This window comes from Loxodonta africana, chromosome 5 (assembly GCF_030014295.1).
Source record: "Loxodonta africana isolate mLoxAfr1 chromosome 5, mLoxAfr1.hap2, whole genome shotgun sequence".
Lineage (NCBI taxonomy): Eukaryota > Metazoa > Chordata > Mammalia > Proboscidea > Elephantidae > Loxodonta > Loxodonta africana.
The window spans coordinates 88,710,593-88,727,158 of NC_087346.1; the positions used below are offsets into that span (position 1 = coordinate 88,710,593).

General features: G+C 37.2%; 1 protein-coding gene across 1 annotated transcript in view; it reads left to right on the forward strand.

The window, feature by feature from the left end:
* TMPRSS11A (transmembrane serine protease 11A) overlaps positions 1–16,566 on the forward strand; it is a 56,213-nt gene that overhangs the window by 18,430 nt on the left and 21,217 nt on the right. The window contains exons 3-5 of the mRNA XM_064285751.1: positions 3,375–3,442; positions 5,393–5,553; positions 11,575–11,746. Coding sequence (XP_064141821.1) covers positions 3,375–3,442; positions 5,393–5,553; positions 11,575–11,746 — 401 coding nt within the window. The remainder of the gene's footprint in view (positions 1–3,374; positions 3,443–5,392; positions 5,554–11,574; positions 11,747–16,566) is intronic.

The window sequence follows — 16,566 nt, forward strand, 5'->3', positions numbered from 1 at the left end:
CTTTCCCTTCGTCACGATATTTTTTTGGTTCTTTCAGTTCTGGTATATGTTGAGAGAAGCAGATGTTATAGTCCATCTGCCAGTCTTTGGTGGCATATCTATGAGGTTTGCAGTCTCAGCCCTGAAACACCTCCTGTGTGAATACATGGACTGGCTGTGAGAGAAGTCAGTCGGGAAGCATCTGACAGTGAAAAGCTGATGACCTGTGTAAACAGAGTTAGTACGGGAATAAGAACTAAATGGTGGGGCGAGTCTGTCTGTTTGTTTGCATTGCCAGCCTCTCCCTAACTCTTTCATTAAACACCCAACTAACCTTCAATTGCCCTTTTAGAAATTAATCTCAGTGCAATTTCCAGCATTTCAAAATCATCAAACAGAAGGAGGCACTCCCCTGAAAGAGGGTCTTTTGTTCAATGTTATGAAACTAACTCTAACTAGAAAACTCTATAAATGCCCCAAGGTAGAATAATAAATTACTGACTTTATTAAAACCAAACTCATTGCCATCGAGTCGATTCAGACTCATAGTGACCCTATAGGACAGAGTAGGGCTGCCCCCTAGGGTTTCCAAAGAGTGGCTGGTGGATTTGAACTGCAGACCTTTTGGTTAGCAGCTGAGCTCTTAACCACTGTGCCACCAGGGCCCCTCTGATTCTGTTAGGACTGTAAATAATAATAAATTCATAACAAGTTGGTACAGAGCTAAGAAAAAAAAAAATAGTATCCTTCAAAATTTCTGGGAACTTGGGATTGTAAAGTATTGGCAGGAAGAGTGTTTCTGATGAGGTAAACCTTATTGTGCAAGGGAAAATGATTTCAAAGCCTTTAGAAAGCTATTTTATGCATACGCTCCATTCAGCAATAAATTTTATGTTAACTATTTCTCTGATTTTCCTCTGTTGTAAACTCTACTAGTGTAGGAACTCTTTGTACCCATCCTTGTGTCCTGGGATTTCTCAAGCTGCTGCCCGCAGACTGCCTGGATCACCTGAAGATGATTTAAATGCAGATTCCTAGGCCTCGCCTCAGACCTGCTGAACAAGGCTGTATTAGGGCAGGGCCCTGGAATCTGAATTATAAAGAAGAAACTACTTTTTACTGTGATTACTGAAGTTCTGCATAGATTTTTCTTATGTTATTCTTCCAGCTTTTATCTCCCCAAACAAACTAACCACTCAAAGATAGAATTGATGCTGGGCTTAGGTATCTTCTCAGTAGGCATGCTGCCAGATGAATGATGTCATCGAAAGAGTCCAAAATTTAATCCAATTCATCAACAAGTTACGAACTGCCAAGGGATCAGTCATGGGTGGAACTTACTCAGAGGATAATTACAAACCAAACTTCTTTAAATACACAACTGCTACTTGTTTCCTTTTAAAATGTGCCACTTTTTCTCCCTATTGTGTTTTGTTTCCTTTTCTTTTCTTCTCAATTTCCCCCTGATAATGAGTAATAGTACTGTCTGTGTATGACAAGAAGGTAATGATTACAAATAACAATGTCACTCTAACAAAACATGTTTTCAAAAATAGATGTACTTCTAGTATATAAACCCCATATCTCCACACCCCATTTAGGTTTTTCTTATTCAAGTACAAATAAAGGTATATTTTGGATACCAGCAATTTCTCTATTTTCTAAATGCTATATCTGATCTTAACTTTATAGCCATTACCAAAATATACACAAGTGTTATACTTCATCATTAGGTCAATCAACTATTTTTTATAACTTAGTGATATGTTTTCTATGAAAGAAATTGAAGTAAAATTTGTATCACATTTAACGGGGGCCTGTGTGGTTGAATACAAAAAGATGGACCCTAGAGTTAGAAGACCTGGGTTCAAGTCCCAGTTTGTTATCTGTGTGATGCTGGGAAATTCACATAATGTTTCTGGGTCTCAGTTTACTCCTCTAGTAAAATAGGAATGACAATAATTCTATCTCATAGGATATTTGTAAGGATTAAATTAGAATATAGAATATTTCGGTTCCTAACGAGCACATTTATGATTGCCTTTTTTAATAGGCAATAGGTTTTGTTTGGTTTGGTTTAATAATGCTAAGGAGCCCTGGCAGCACAGCATTTAAGAGCTTAGCTGCTAACCAAAAGGTTAGCAGTTCGAATCCACCAGCTCCTCCTTGGAAACCCTATATTGCAGCCCTACTCTGTCCTATAGGGTCACTATGAATTGGAATCTACTTGATGGCAATGGGCTAACAGTGCTAAGGAAATTATAATTTGTTCCTTTTCCCTGAAAAGACCTCTCATTTACTTTTATTTAGTTTTCTTGCTCTCACTTAAAGGATTTAGGAAAACTTTTTGCAAGTTCATCTTACCTAGTAAAGAAAAAAAAAAAAAAAACTAGTGCCATCGAAAAAACATCGACATATGTAAAATGTAGTAACTGCATTCAGAATGACACTCTTGCCACCCAGTGGTCATTAGGGGATACCTCAAGTGAGCGCTAGGTGTGATAAACCAGCACAATGATGCCATCGCAGCAATTAACACTGGGGATATATGAAGCAGAAGCAATAGCTTTTCTTTCCCTTCTTTGGTTACATACACCGAATAACACAACTATGATCTAATCTTGGAACACCAGCCTACTTTCTTTCTCCCTGATTTACCCTAGAGCACACCATCAACAGTACCAATTTAAAAATCTTTGGCTTTCTCCTAAATCCCTAATACCTCCCCCCTATGTTTTACAGCCAAAGTCATGCAGAGAGATGTGAGGCCTTCAGTGCCAGAATGGGGGTAGGAAACTAACAGTAATTAACTACCAAACCATACCTTTCATTTTATATTTGTTTAACATTTATAACCCTATGAGTACCACATCAATATTTTTGTTTTGCAGGTTAGGAAACTGAGGCTCCAATTAGTTCAACAGTTTTCTAAGGTCTCCCAGTTCATAAGTAGAAAGATAGGCTTCAAATCCGGGGCTATGAGGCTCCTAGGCCATGGTTCTTTCCACCACCCCACAGGGCCTCCTTCTTTTTTGTCTCCTCTGCTCTGTGTCTTTCTGTTTCTCCTTCTATGGAGTATAAAGAAGGTATTTTCTTCTCCAGACACCTATTTCCAGCACATGAGAATCACTTGGGCAGATTTTTTGTAAATATGAATACCTAGGTCCCCTCCAGAATAACTGAAACCAAAGCTCTGGGGGAGGGGCCCTAGCATCTATAATTTGAAAAAAAAAATTCTGCAAGTGATTCTGTTGTACTGTTTGGGGTTCAGAAATCACTGTTTTAAATAATGGTATTGCTCATATTAATTTTTTTCTATTCCTTTGTTATTTAAGCTAGAGTATATCCTCGCTATAAAATATCTTATTAACATATAGTTTCTCTTACAATTACAGGTAGATGAGATATTTATAGATTCGGCCTTGAGAAAGCATTATATCAAGAACCAAGTGGTCACACTGATGTATGTATGTCTGGGCAAAGGTGGAGTCACAAGTCTGGAGGAACAAAGAGCAAAAGAGTCAGAGGACCCTCATTTATTGTGTGCCTTTATGAGCTAGATTCTTGGTTAGAATTTTTCATAAACATTATCTCCTTAAAAGCCTTGAAAATATAAGGCTGACCTCTATTTTGTAAATGAGAAAACTAAACTTGGGCAGGGTAGAGGGGCAGTGATTTATTTAAAATTCCTCAAGTGACAATGTCCCCAAGTGAGGGAGCCAGGATTCAAACGCCCATAGGCTGATCGTAAGGCCCAAGACCTACCAAAGTTCTTGGCCTCAGGAAAACCCAGCAGCATATCACTCATATGCAACAGGTGGTATCCAGATATATCATTTCTAAAAATATTAAGAAGGCAAAATTGACTACAAAATGGGATCATAGGTTTTACCTGTAATAAGGCTCTAGTGGAAGGAGGCATGTCCAAATCTAAAAAAAAAAAAAAAAATTCTGTTATAATAATGTTTGTTTGGTAGAGGTGGAAGGAAGACTAATATCAGTTGTAGGTTTCAATTATGTTATTTTGAAAATCACACAAGAGAACATATACTTAATTAGGCACAAACCCAAGCTCATCTACTTAATGAAAAAATGTATATATCTAGGCTTGGATTTATTAGAAGGGAATAACAATAATTTTTCTCACCAACAGACATTATTGCACTCTTGACAGAGTTACTACAAGTTGCTTCCAACTTTACTGAGTAACTAGTGACCTCAGAAAGAATTTTATAACATGAACTGGATAATTTTTGGAGATGATGAACATATAAATACTGGAACTTTCTAGATGTCATGACTCTATTTTCAAATTCTGACCTGTAATAGCATTCCAGCCATATTATCATAGTCTTAGGAACTCCTTGGATTTGTAGTCATATCAATATGGGAGCTTTCCCATGGGTCCAGAAAAATTCCGCCCAATAAATATTGTTAATCCCGCTGACTTAATAGGGGAAATTACTTTGTCATCTGTTTGCCAATTTAACTTAAAATTCTGATTATTCATGTCATAATGTTCCAGAGCCTAAATGGACCGGAATATATAAAATGCCTCTCAACTTACATGATATCCTCTTTTTAAGCCAAAGGATAAGGCTTTTGTGTCTTTTAGAGTTTTGACTTTTTGAATTATAAAAATAAGATATATGATAGGTCAATACCTGTTGGTTTCAATTTTTTAAAAAGATTTTAATTGTTTGATTTTCCAATTTAAGAAAATGTAAATTCAGTCCCACAGGTGAAGAGACATGACACCTGTCTATACAAAAAAAGTCAAAGGAATTGGATATATTTAATCTGGAGAAGATTCAGGGACTACAGTACTGCTGTATTCAAATATTTATATCAAAGAAGAATTTGATGTTTTGTGTATTTTCCAATTAGCAGACCTAAGTCTATTGGAATGGAAGATATAGGGAGACATATTTTAACTCAAAGTGAAGAACTCTCTTAAAATCAGAGCTGACCAAAGAGGAATGAGTCTCTTTAGGGAGGTGAATTTCCCATTATTTTAATTACTCCAGCAGGGTTCAAGAATCATGTGTCATGGGTACGGTAGAGGTGATTCAGTTATCAAACAGATGGGTGATTGACCTAAGGGACCATTAAAATTTCTTCCAACCCTCAGAGTCTATGATCTGAATCATTATTTTTTGATGTCTGTGTCATACACAATTGCTGTAACAAATCTTCAAATTAATAATGGAACTGCACTTAAAACATAAAGAAAACACATTAAGAAATCATCTTTGGTCAGAGAGTGACATTTAGAAGAGTGTCAATGTGCAAGGATTAGTCCTTGATGCTCTCAGTAACCAAGACACAATTCAGGGGAAGAAGACAGAGGGACAAATGTAGGAGAGTACTGGATGTATTTGCTGAATATACATCTTTCTCTTGTGCATCCTAGTCCAGTGGAAGATGTTGTGAAAGTAGATGTCATTATAGTGTTCCAGTTCCCCTCAATGGAACAAAGAACAATGAGAGAGAAGAAAATCCACAGCATCTTAAATCAGAAGATAAGGAACACAAGAACTCTGCCAATAAATATCTCCTCAGTTCAGTTTAACGGTAAGTAGGTACCTTTGTACGTGATATGAAGTACCTTATAAAGTCAATTTTATGACTAAAATTTACTTGTCATTATTTCCACTTCAAAAAAAAACAGCAAGAATTTAGCTGGAAGAAATTTTTAAGTTAAAAAACTGACATTTCAAGGCTTTAATATTCTCTGATGAAAGCATATCTGAAGTTAAACATCAAGTAGCTTTACCTGCAGTAATTTAATGGCATTTGTTCCAAAATAAAAACAAACCTTTACTACCATCAGAGGTTAATCTGACCCAGCCACTGCCTCTGTAACTAAGCAAGTGAAAACACTGAGGGTTTAGCAACAAATGCATTTCCGGGTGGTACAGGCCTAACACATGAACTCATGTGTTGCCTTTTAAAAAATACCAATAGTTTCTGTATATATTGATGTTATATTTTGTTAGCTTTTTCTCCATGAAACTTTGGGTGATATACCAACTTTGGAATCTGTAAAGGCATCTTAGAAAAATGTTTTAAAAATAACTAAACTGGCAAAAATAAATTATCGGACCCATTTACACATAAAACCAAAACCAAGCCAAACCCATTGCCATGGAGTCAATTCCAACTCATAGTGACCCTGTAGTTCTGCTTTTTTTTTCTCCACCATTAGCTTATTATATCATTATCATTTCTCTAAAAGGATCTTTATCAACTCCCTTCTATGCCCTTTATATGAAGCATCTAATTTAATTTCTAGATTCCTGCTACATAGGCAAATTCCCCTTTATAGATGTGAAAGGGGTACAAAAAAGAATTCAATAAGTAAAAAGAGCTAAAATCCAAACCTATATCTCACTCCCAAACTATTATACTACCGTTACCCCAAATGTGTTCCTGAAACACTAATTTCTTGGTAGTTCCGTGAAAAAAGGTTCTGTGGTCAAACTCATTTTGTAAGTTTTATGTATGATATTCATCTCTTGGAAATTCATCACTAATATTACCATATTAAAGGTGCCGAGGAGCCCAGCTAGACAGAAACCTGTTTATCCTTGTACACTAAGCTGCTTCCACAAGCATCTACTTCCAGCAGATGGGTGTAGACTTCCATTACAAATTTCTATGGTTATCAGACTTAAAGGAATTCACAGAGAAGAATTAAATGATTTATATTAGATGGAAACAGGATGCCCTGTGCTTTTAAGGGTCTGGCTGACTCCTCAAGAGGGAACCTGGTCAAGAAGTGAAAATCCTGGACAGGAAGTGAAAATCTGAGGGAAAGAGATGGGCAGGAGTTTGCTGATGTGACAAAGAGTCAGCTACTCAGGGAATAAAGATGGGAACCTCTCCCATCCCAGGAAGGAAGAACCTGTCAAGAGTTTAATCCACTTTGTTAGGAGGGGAAGCAAATTAATCAAGGTTGTGAAATAGTGGCCATTCTGATAAGTTACATGAGGTAGTCTCTGTAATGCCCAACATCCAGTTAATTTGCCAGGAATTTAAAACCAGAAATGTTTTTAAATTCCTATCTGAAACCAGAAATGAAGCATGAAATGGCGTAGGCTGCCTGGCCTTTTTCTTACAGGCTTAGCTTATGAGCTTCAGCTTACTTTAATGACTACTAGATTAAAAGGCAGGGTATGCTGATGGAGAACCTGAGTTGAGATTTAGCTGACTAATTCTAACTCCACTGAGTCACTACAGGACCACCCAAATAATTGGCCCATGCCTTTGCCTTCGTTTCTCCTCAGTAAAATTGCAATGACAATGTTTGCTCTTCCTTAAATCGTAGAAATATTATGAAGATACGTAAGAAATTAGAAAACATGATATAAACATAGAGACCATTACTATTTAGAGAGCTTGTAAATTATGCATATACCTTGGAAACCTGAAAACATTAATTCAAATGATTGGCAGTAGAAAGAGCTAGAGCTTTCGTAATCTCCAAATGTAAAAACAGAAGTATTTACTAGCACTTAGAAGGTGTCCATTTAGTGGAAAGCTCAGAAGAATCCTTACAGGCAAAAACATCACTCTCAGGAACACTTAATTTACTTCCAATTCACTTCCAGGAAATGAGCAACACTCACTTCCAAAGAACGGAAAACCATAGACATTTCAAGACAAAGTCTAGAAATGATCCTGCAACTTAAGATTTATCCAGAATTTTTTTTCTTTGTCAAGAATCTGTGCTTTGTTTTGACAAATAACCTTCATGTGATGCAATGCATCAAAAAAAAAAAAAAAAAGCAAAGTTAAAATCTACTTCTTCACACTTCCAATGCCATGACTAAGGTAGAGCACCTACCTACATGCCAGTTGCCTACATATATGCTTCTGCTCACATCATGATGCTTATAGCATGCAGAGCCCTAGATACATCAATTACTCCCAGCTCAGAAGTGTGTTAGAGGTCATTTTCAAGACGAAAATGTTAATGCTTCTTTTCACTCCAAAACCTGGAAATCTTCATCAGCTAGTTACTTGTGTATAGGCAGTTTACCTCCAGATGCAATCATTCTCCCTAATTTTAAAATCCAATTACACTCACAACCATTACACACCTTCATACCATTCCTAGAAATGGATGGGTTGTATCTTATTTGAACTAGGCTGAAGTTTTAACTGAAGAATTATAATATTACGCCATTTTTTCACTTTTAATGCATTACTACTAGGGAAAAAATAAGTTAGTTTTTAAAAAGTGAAATAGGACATTTACTATCTTAAACTGCATTTCAGAGTAAATTGGGTTTCTTCTACAGAATAAGCTCTGAGAATCTGTCCTGAGCAATTGATTTTTTTTTTTTTTTTACCATGAAAGGATTTGAGAATACCTTCAAGGGTACCTTGAATTGAGTATTTTAAAACTTCCCACTTTGTAGAGTTCATAGAAAGCTAGTACAAACATTCTTATTTTGTACAAGAGGAAATAAGATGCAGAGAATACGAATTCGAGAAACATGGCCCTGATAGAAATAAAAAAACAGTTCTATCCTCATTCTGCTCAGTAAGTCATTTTTACTTGAAAATCGTGATTGTTTCATGCAACCTTCCACCAGTTTTAGGTTTAAAGGTTTGTGTTTCCTTTGTCAAATTCCTAACTCTTGTAAACTGACAGAGTTTAATCTTATTTAGGTTCAGTACAATATTTATCTCTTACCAGTACTCAGCAAATGTTGGGTAAGGACGCATGATAGTTTCATCTTCAGAAAAAGCATTTTGATAGTTAAAAAACTGTATTTTAGAAATATTTTCTGTATACTTTATGAGAGTTTTCAGACTTTTTTCTGCCCTGCAACGCTTTGATCAAGCACAAGGCTTATATAAAATCTTACACAACAAGACAAAAGCAGACCTGTTCTGGTTAAGCCTGGTTTTGACACCTGGAGACACATTTACTTGCTCCTTCTTTCCCATCTCATGAAGTAGAATCAAAAGAGGCTTCAACCTGCACCGTTGAAAAACCACTGCCCTGTACTAAGCAAGCTATGTGTGGTTTAGATGCCTTAAACCATTCACTGCTTAGGGTATCATCCACCCAGTTAGAGGTTTCCAATAAGTGTCTACAAAAATTGTACATGTTTGTTGTCATATCAGATATCCATTCTCTTAACTGATCTATATGGCCAACTGTCTAGAATGCACATACGGTCACTATCCTCTGATAATTCCTAGTCATTGACACCATCTGGGAGAATATCAAATCACCATTATTTGTTCCATTTTGTTTTTCAGCAATGAGCTCATCAACAGGGAAGCTAACTGTCCAAGCATGTAAGTCTAGTGAGTTAATGTAAACAAGTTCAAATTCCATATCAGAAAGGATATCTTCAAATATTAGCTCATAGTTTCCCATCCATGTTCCACATTTTTGGGAAGAGGGAGTAAGAATTAGACAATAGATATAAAGGTGTCTTTTACCCCTAATACTCAACACTTTTTTTTTTCTAACTCTGAGCCTGATCTTTTAGTCATGTTTTAAGAAAAATGTTTTACATGCTGGAAATTTTTAGGCAATTTGAAGAAACTATATATTTCTGGTTTGCAATAAGTGGACTTGCTTTTCTAGTTTTTCTAAATTCTATGAAATGTTCTTTCTGCTAAGAAATAAAATGAGAAAGTAATGGATCCCTTATCTTTAACTGACCTGAACAATTAGCTTAATATACTCATCTCCATAGTGCAATGGTTCCACTCACTCATTTTGTATCACCATGGCCTTCATTTTGAATGATTTTTACCAAAGTGGCCATGAATTTGAATAAAAGTGTTTATGCTTTTCCCTCTATGTCTTGCAAACTTAGTAAATATTTGCATTCATTTATTTGACAACTTTTTTTTTAACATCTGCCAAGGACCAGAAACAGTGTCGGAAGCTAACAATGCCATTGTATAAGGCAAAATCTCTACCTTGAAATAAATTAGAGTTCAGAGATTGGGGTGATAGATAAACCAGGAAATGCTAAAATTGTATAAGTGTTATGACAGAGAAAGTTCACGGTACTATGAGAGTCAATAAAGGAGGCAGCTGACGAGTCTTGTGGGCTCAGAAAATGATCCCTGAAACAGGACAAAGGAGAAGACGTGAGTCAAATGAAAGGTGGGGCGAGTGTTCTAGACAGGCAGAGTAGTATGTAAAAATATCCTCAGGCAATCAAGAACATAGTCATTTCTTGTAACTGAAAAAAAGTCAATATATCCGGACTTGAAATATGGAGCTTAAAAATTTGAGGAAAGGGTGTGGTTAACAGTAATCAAGGGCCAGAACCATGCTGAAACATTTAACTTTATTTGGAGGGCAATGAGGAATCACTGAAAGATTCTATACATTTCAGAAAGATCACTCAGGCTACGGAGAATGGAGAATGGATTCGAGAGGCAAAACTGGAGGCAGGGAGAGGAAATGGTAGTCTAAAGTAAACTAGAGTAACTACAGAGGAATGGAGATTTCTAAAATGGCTGGCTGTATTTCGAGAGTAATTAATACCAGTAAAATGAACTTTCTTCTCGGATACCTAATTCCTTGAGACAAGAATAGAACATACTATATTTTCCTTATTGGCATCATGCTCAAAATATGCTTAATTCTTAGTAGGAAACCTAAGTAGTATAATAATCTTTGATCTAATGAAGATAATATACAAAAAAAAACCCAAACCTATTGCCATCAAGTCAATTCCTACTCATAGTGACCCTACAGGACAGAGTAGAACTGCCCCACAGGGTTTCCAAGAAGCAGCGGGTAGATTCAAACTGCCAACTGACACAAGCTCTTAACCACTGCACCACCAGGGTTCCTAAAGCTTATACAGCAAAAACCCAAATCTGTTGCCATTGAGTTGATTCCAACTCATAGTGATCCTATAGGACAGAGTAAAACTACCCCATAGGGTTTCCAAGGAACAGCCAGTGGATTCGAACTGCCAACATTTTGGTTAGCAGCTAAACACTTAACCACTGTGCCACCGGGGCTCCAAAGGATAATATAGTATAAATTTGGTTCCCCCCACTCCCAACCCCAACATCTGTAAAGATGAAGTTTATGTGGAAATAATGGACCAGGGACTGGTAATGGACATTAACCCTGCACATCTTAGGAACGAAGTCATCAGAAGACTAGATGGGGAGTGGATTTCGACAAATGAACAATTTACTTGTCTGACCAGGGGGAGCTGTTCTTCTGGTGATGACTTCATGTCAAGTTAGCACTGCAAGATCACCCAAAATGGAGAAACAATAATCTTAGTTTGAGCTCCCAGGATATCTGCATAATTGCTACTGCAACTCTTCAGGACTGATTTGACACTTTCTGGTGTGTCACCCTTTGCAATTTAACATAGCTTCAGTAGGAAGCATATATCCATATATATACATACAGAGGTGGGCAAAACATCAACACATCAGGAAATACAGGAAAGAGTATTCATACACTACATGCTTGTACAATGATAGATGTAAAAGTTATTGCTTTGCAACACTCCATTAAGTTCTTTGTGTCATATAAAATTCAGGGAGCCATTTCTTATAACTTAACGATCTCATTTCTTTCAGGTTGTGGTAAACGAGTTGTTCCATTAATTGTCAACAGAATAATGTCCGGTGACATTGCAGCCAAGTCTGCCTGGCCTTGGCAAGCTTCCCTTCAGCATAACAACGTACATCAGTGTGGAGCCAGCTTGATTAGTGATACGTGGCTCATTACTGCAGCACACTGCTTTAAGAAGTAAGTTACTGACCTTAAATTGGACCCCATTACTGGTAAAAATCACTGAGTTGTATCATGTTTTGAGTGATACAATCCCCAAATATTACTGAGGTAAAATAAGAAAAAAATTATTTCAGGATCTTTCCTAAAATGCAACTTGAATACTTACTGGGAAAGTTTGGTCAGAATAGAGACAGTAGTAGTCATTATCTTAGTGTTGGTTAATCAAGTCCTAAGAGTTTTAAATAAATGGCATAAGAAAGCAGAAATCATCCTAATGCAAAATAACTACTAACTTTAAAAATTAATCCCTTGTCAATCATCTCTACTTAAAATTAGTTCTGTTTCTGCCAAACATCTGTGCCAGTCACATGTTGATCATGAATAATATGCAAATTAATTGCAATCTTCAAAAGATGCAAGAAGTTGGTAACTGTAATAATAGAGAACCGCTCATATCAAATTTACAGCATTGACATAAGAAGATCTGGTGGATAAGAGCAGTCCACAACCAAAATGAGAAAATCACAAGGCTGATAAGGACAGGCACTTCAAAAACTATTTATTTGATTAAGAAAGATTTTTGGGCCACTCAATGTGGCCTCTATATCATATAATCATATAGCACCTCTTATTAATGGTGCACACTGGTCATGAAGAATACTGTGCTTTCATATTTTTTTTCCAAAAGAATAGTTAACAGTTGCTTCATTTTTTATTCATTTTGACTATAGCTGTAACATAAATTGTATTAAATCTAAGATGAAATTACTGTTTTTTTCATAATTTTTAGTTTTACTTTTCAAGATAATAACCAGTCAAATTATTTTATCACTATTATATTTAAAATTTTGCATTTCTTTCTAAGCAGATTCACTTGATGGCCTTTCTTCAGTACTATTTTTCATATTGATAACAAGGGCTTCCTAAGCATCTCTGTAAAGCAGGTGGCAGCCAGATTTAGTGGATAAAATATTGCCCCAGCCAGCAGGAGAGATGGATCTAATCTCTGTGACCTTGGGCAAGTTATTGAGCCTCCTGCATTAGGAGATGGATGGACATGATCTTATCAAGTTCCTTTTGAGCTCTAAAATTTTGACTTTTGTTACCACAGCAAACTCCATCTACTAAGGAGTCTAAATCAATATAGAAACTTGAATTCTTAAAGTTCGAAAACATGAGATCAAAAGTCCAAATACATTAAAAAGCACAGAAATCCCTGATTGAGGTGCCTCATTTCACACTGAATACCTCAAAGTTACAGGGAGCTTGTTATCTCAAAAGCAAGCAAATTTTGTGGTAAATCTGTTTTTTGCAAATATCCTTGTAACACTGAATATCAAATTTGCAACCTAATAACTTCCACCCACTGATATTTATTCTTTCATCTGGAACAACAGGGATCAAATTTATTTCATCATCTATGTCTTTTTATTCAAAGAGAATTGTTCCTTAGCTTCTCTTTTTCAAACCAAACACTATACAATGAGTAAGAATCTCCATACCGTATGTGAAGATAAACATCATTAGTTTATTGCCACAGCACCAGCTCCCAGATACCCTACCTACCATCTTGATTCTTCTCCTCTGAACGTTACTGATTTTTTGAGTGCCTCCCTTAAGGTGTATGCCAAGAACTAAGGACACTTCTCCAGCTATGACTAATGTCATACATGACCAAGTAAAATGGGAAGGCTTATGGGAAGAACAAAATAAATTGAATAAAAAGATAATATGTATTTTAGAACTAAACAACTCTACCCAAAGAGTGATGATTAAGAATTCTTGGGATACTTTTATGACTTGCCAAAGATATCTACCCTGTACCATGTTTTCTAGGCTTAGAAGATGATGGTAGAAATTAGGCTCAACAATTTAGCTGATGATACACAGCTAGAAGGAAAAACAGGTGTGTTGAGTGAAAAAAAAACAAAAAACACCACAAATATTAAAATGACCATAATTATGTTAATAAGATAGAACTAAATGATTAACTTCAGCAGGTATAAATGTAAGGCTCATATGAGTCCAAAAATCTAAGTGTTTCAGTACGAAAAGGGGAAATGTGCTTTAACATGTGAAAATTACTTAGAAAGTTTGCTGGAAGTGAGTTAACTATGAGTCAGTTGCCCCCAAAACTAATTTAGGATTTAGTTGCATTAAAAGAAATTTAGGGAGGCGGAGCCAAGATGACGGAATAGACAGATGCTTCGCGGAGCCCTCTTCACAACAAAGACTGGAAAAAACAAGTGAAACGAGTATATTTGTGACAAGCTGGGAGCCCTGAGCTTCAAAGGCAAGCTTAGACAAAGAACTAAGGGGCAGAGGAAGGAAGAGACTGTTCAGAAGTGGAGAAAAGTTGTTGGACATGAATCACGGGGAGCCCTCAGGCACCATTCCCGGAGCAGCGACAGTGGCAGCAGTGTAAGCGGTGGTGGCGGGGTGGTCCTAGCATTCAGCCGCAGTTTCCTCAGGAAGAAGCAGCCAGCCATACAGCCCACTCGCACTTCCAGAACCTGAGCAGAAGGGCGCTCTCAGCAAAAACTAAGTACTTGCATATATTTTACTGTGCCCCCACCAAAACCAACCCAGCTTCAGTGCCTGAATCCCTAGGCCTGAGAGAGACCCTGGTGAGCACGTGGAGCCATCCTCCCGGCCTTGGGGAAGGAAAAAATTTGCAACTGGGGGGAAAAGATAATTTGCTAGCTACATTAACTGGGGGAGCTCAGGACAGAAGCGGCTCCTGTCCAGGCATAAACCGTCCATGGACCTTGAGCACCTTTCTCTTCTGCATGGACCTGTGTGGGCCTATTTCGGGAGAATAGGCCCTTGTTGGCAAACTCCAACTGTTTCAGCAGTGCGGTGGAGAGATGGGTGTTTGATGTTGGACATTGCTTTGCTTATTAAACAAGGTCCTGACCTACCCACAACAGGGACCTAGGGACTGGTGGCTCCACTTGGGTCACCCAGCCACCCGCAACAGGGGCCCAGGGATAACTGGCACCTCCCAGTCCTTACAACAAAATCTTTGGGTGCCCATGGTCCCTCTGCGGAGCCCACCACCAGCACGCTCTAGGGAACAGAGACGCGTTTTCCTCAGAGACACTTGGGGGTCGGTTCTCAGTCCCCTGCCTTGTTCAGAGCGTGACCCCCTGCTGCAATCAGATACAGATATATACGCCAATCACCCCTGCCCCTCTAAGACTGTACAACAGAGCCTGTACCACACACTTGACATCAGCTACCTGGAAACATGAGCTGAATTCATACAAGAAAACTGAATGGACTCCTAGATTGATATACCTGATAACAGCTCTAGCCAGCTGGGGACAGGACACCAGAGCTCCAAAGGCGAAAATAATCAAGCTAGCTCACTCAAGCAACCCATAGGGGTATACCAAAACAAAACAAAGCAAGCAGCTACGACACAGTAAGCAAGCATAAACTAATACAATAACTTATAGATAGCTCGGAGACAACTGTCAATATCAAGTCACATAAAGAAACAGGCCATGATCACCTCAACAGGCTCTCAAAACAAAGAATCCAGAGATCTTCTAGATGAAAGTGCATTCCTGGAATTACCAGATGCAGAATACAAAACTTTAATATACAGAACCCTTCAAGACATCAGGAAGGAAACGAGGCAATACGCAGAACAAGCCAAGGAACACACAGATAAAGCAACTGAAGAAATTACAAAGATTATTCAGGAACATAATGAAAAGTTTAATAAGCTGGAAAAATCCATAGACAGACAGCAATCAGAAATTCAGAAGATTAACAATAAAATTACAGAATTAGATAACTCAGTAGAAAGTCAGAGGAGCAGAATTGAGCAAGTAGAAGCTAGAATTTCTGAACTCAAAGATAAATCACTTGGCACTAATATAATTGAAGAAAAATCAGATAAAAGAATTTTAAAAAATGAAGAAACCTTAAGAATCATGTGGAACTCTGCCAAGAGAAATAACCTATGAGTGGTTGGAGTACCAGAACAGGGAGGGATAACAGAAAATACAGAGAAAATAGTTGAGGCTTTGTTGGCAGAAAACTTCCCTGATATTGGGAAAGATGAGAAGATATCTATCCAAGATGCTCATCGAACTCCACATAAGGTAGATCTTAAAAGAAAGTCACCAAGACATATTATAATCAAGCTTGCCAAAACCAAAGGTAAGGAGACAATTATAAGAGCAGCGAGGGATAAAAGAAAAGTCACCTACAAGGGAGAGCCAATAAGAATAAGCTTGGAGTAAGTACTCAGCAGAAACCATGCAGGCAAGAAGGCAATGGGATGACATATTTAAAAAATTGCCTGCCAAGAATCATATATCCATCAAAACCATCTCTTAAATATGAAGGTGAAATTAAGACATTTCCAGATAAACACAAGTTGAGGGAATTCGTAAAAACCAAACCAAAACTACAAGAAATACTAAAGGGAGTTCTTTGGTTAGAAAATCAATAATATCAGGTAAGAACCCAAGACTAGAAACTAGGCAGAGCAACCAGAAGTCAACCCAGACAGGGAAATCTAAAAAAAAAAAAAAAACACAAAGCAAGTTAAAAAAAAAGCCCAACACAGGGTAACAGCGATGCTATTATATAAAAGAAGACAACATTAAAATAAAAAAGAGGGTCTAAGAAATGTAATCATACACCTTCCATATGGAGAGGAAAATACGGTAATACAAAGAAATAAAAGTTAGTTATAAATTTAGAAAAATAAGGGTAGATAATAAGGTAACCACAAAGGAGACAAGCTATCCTACTCATCAAAATAAAATACAAGGGAAAAATACAGACTCAGCAGAAACAAAATCAACAACAACAAA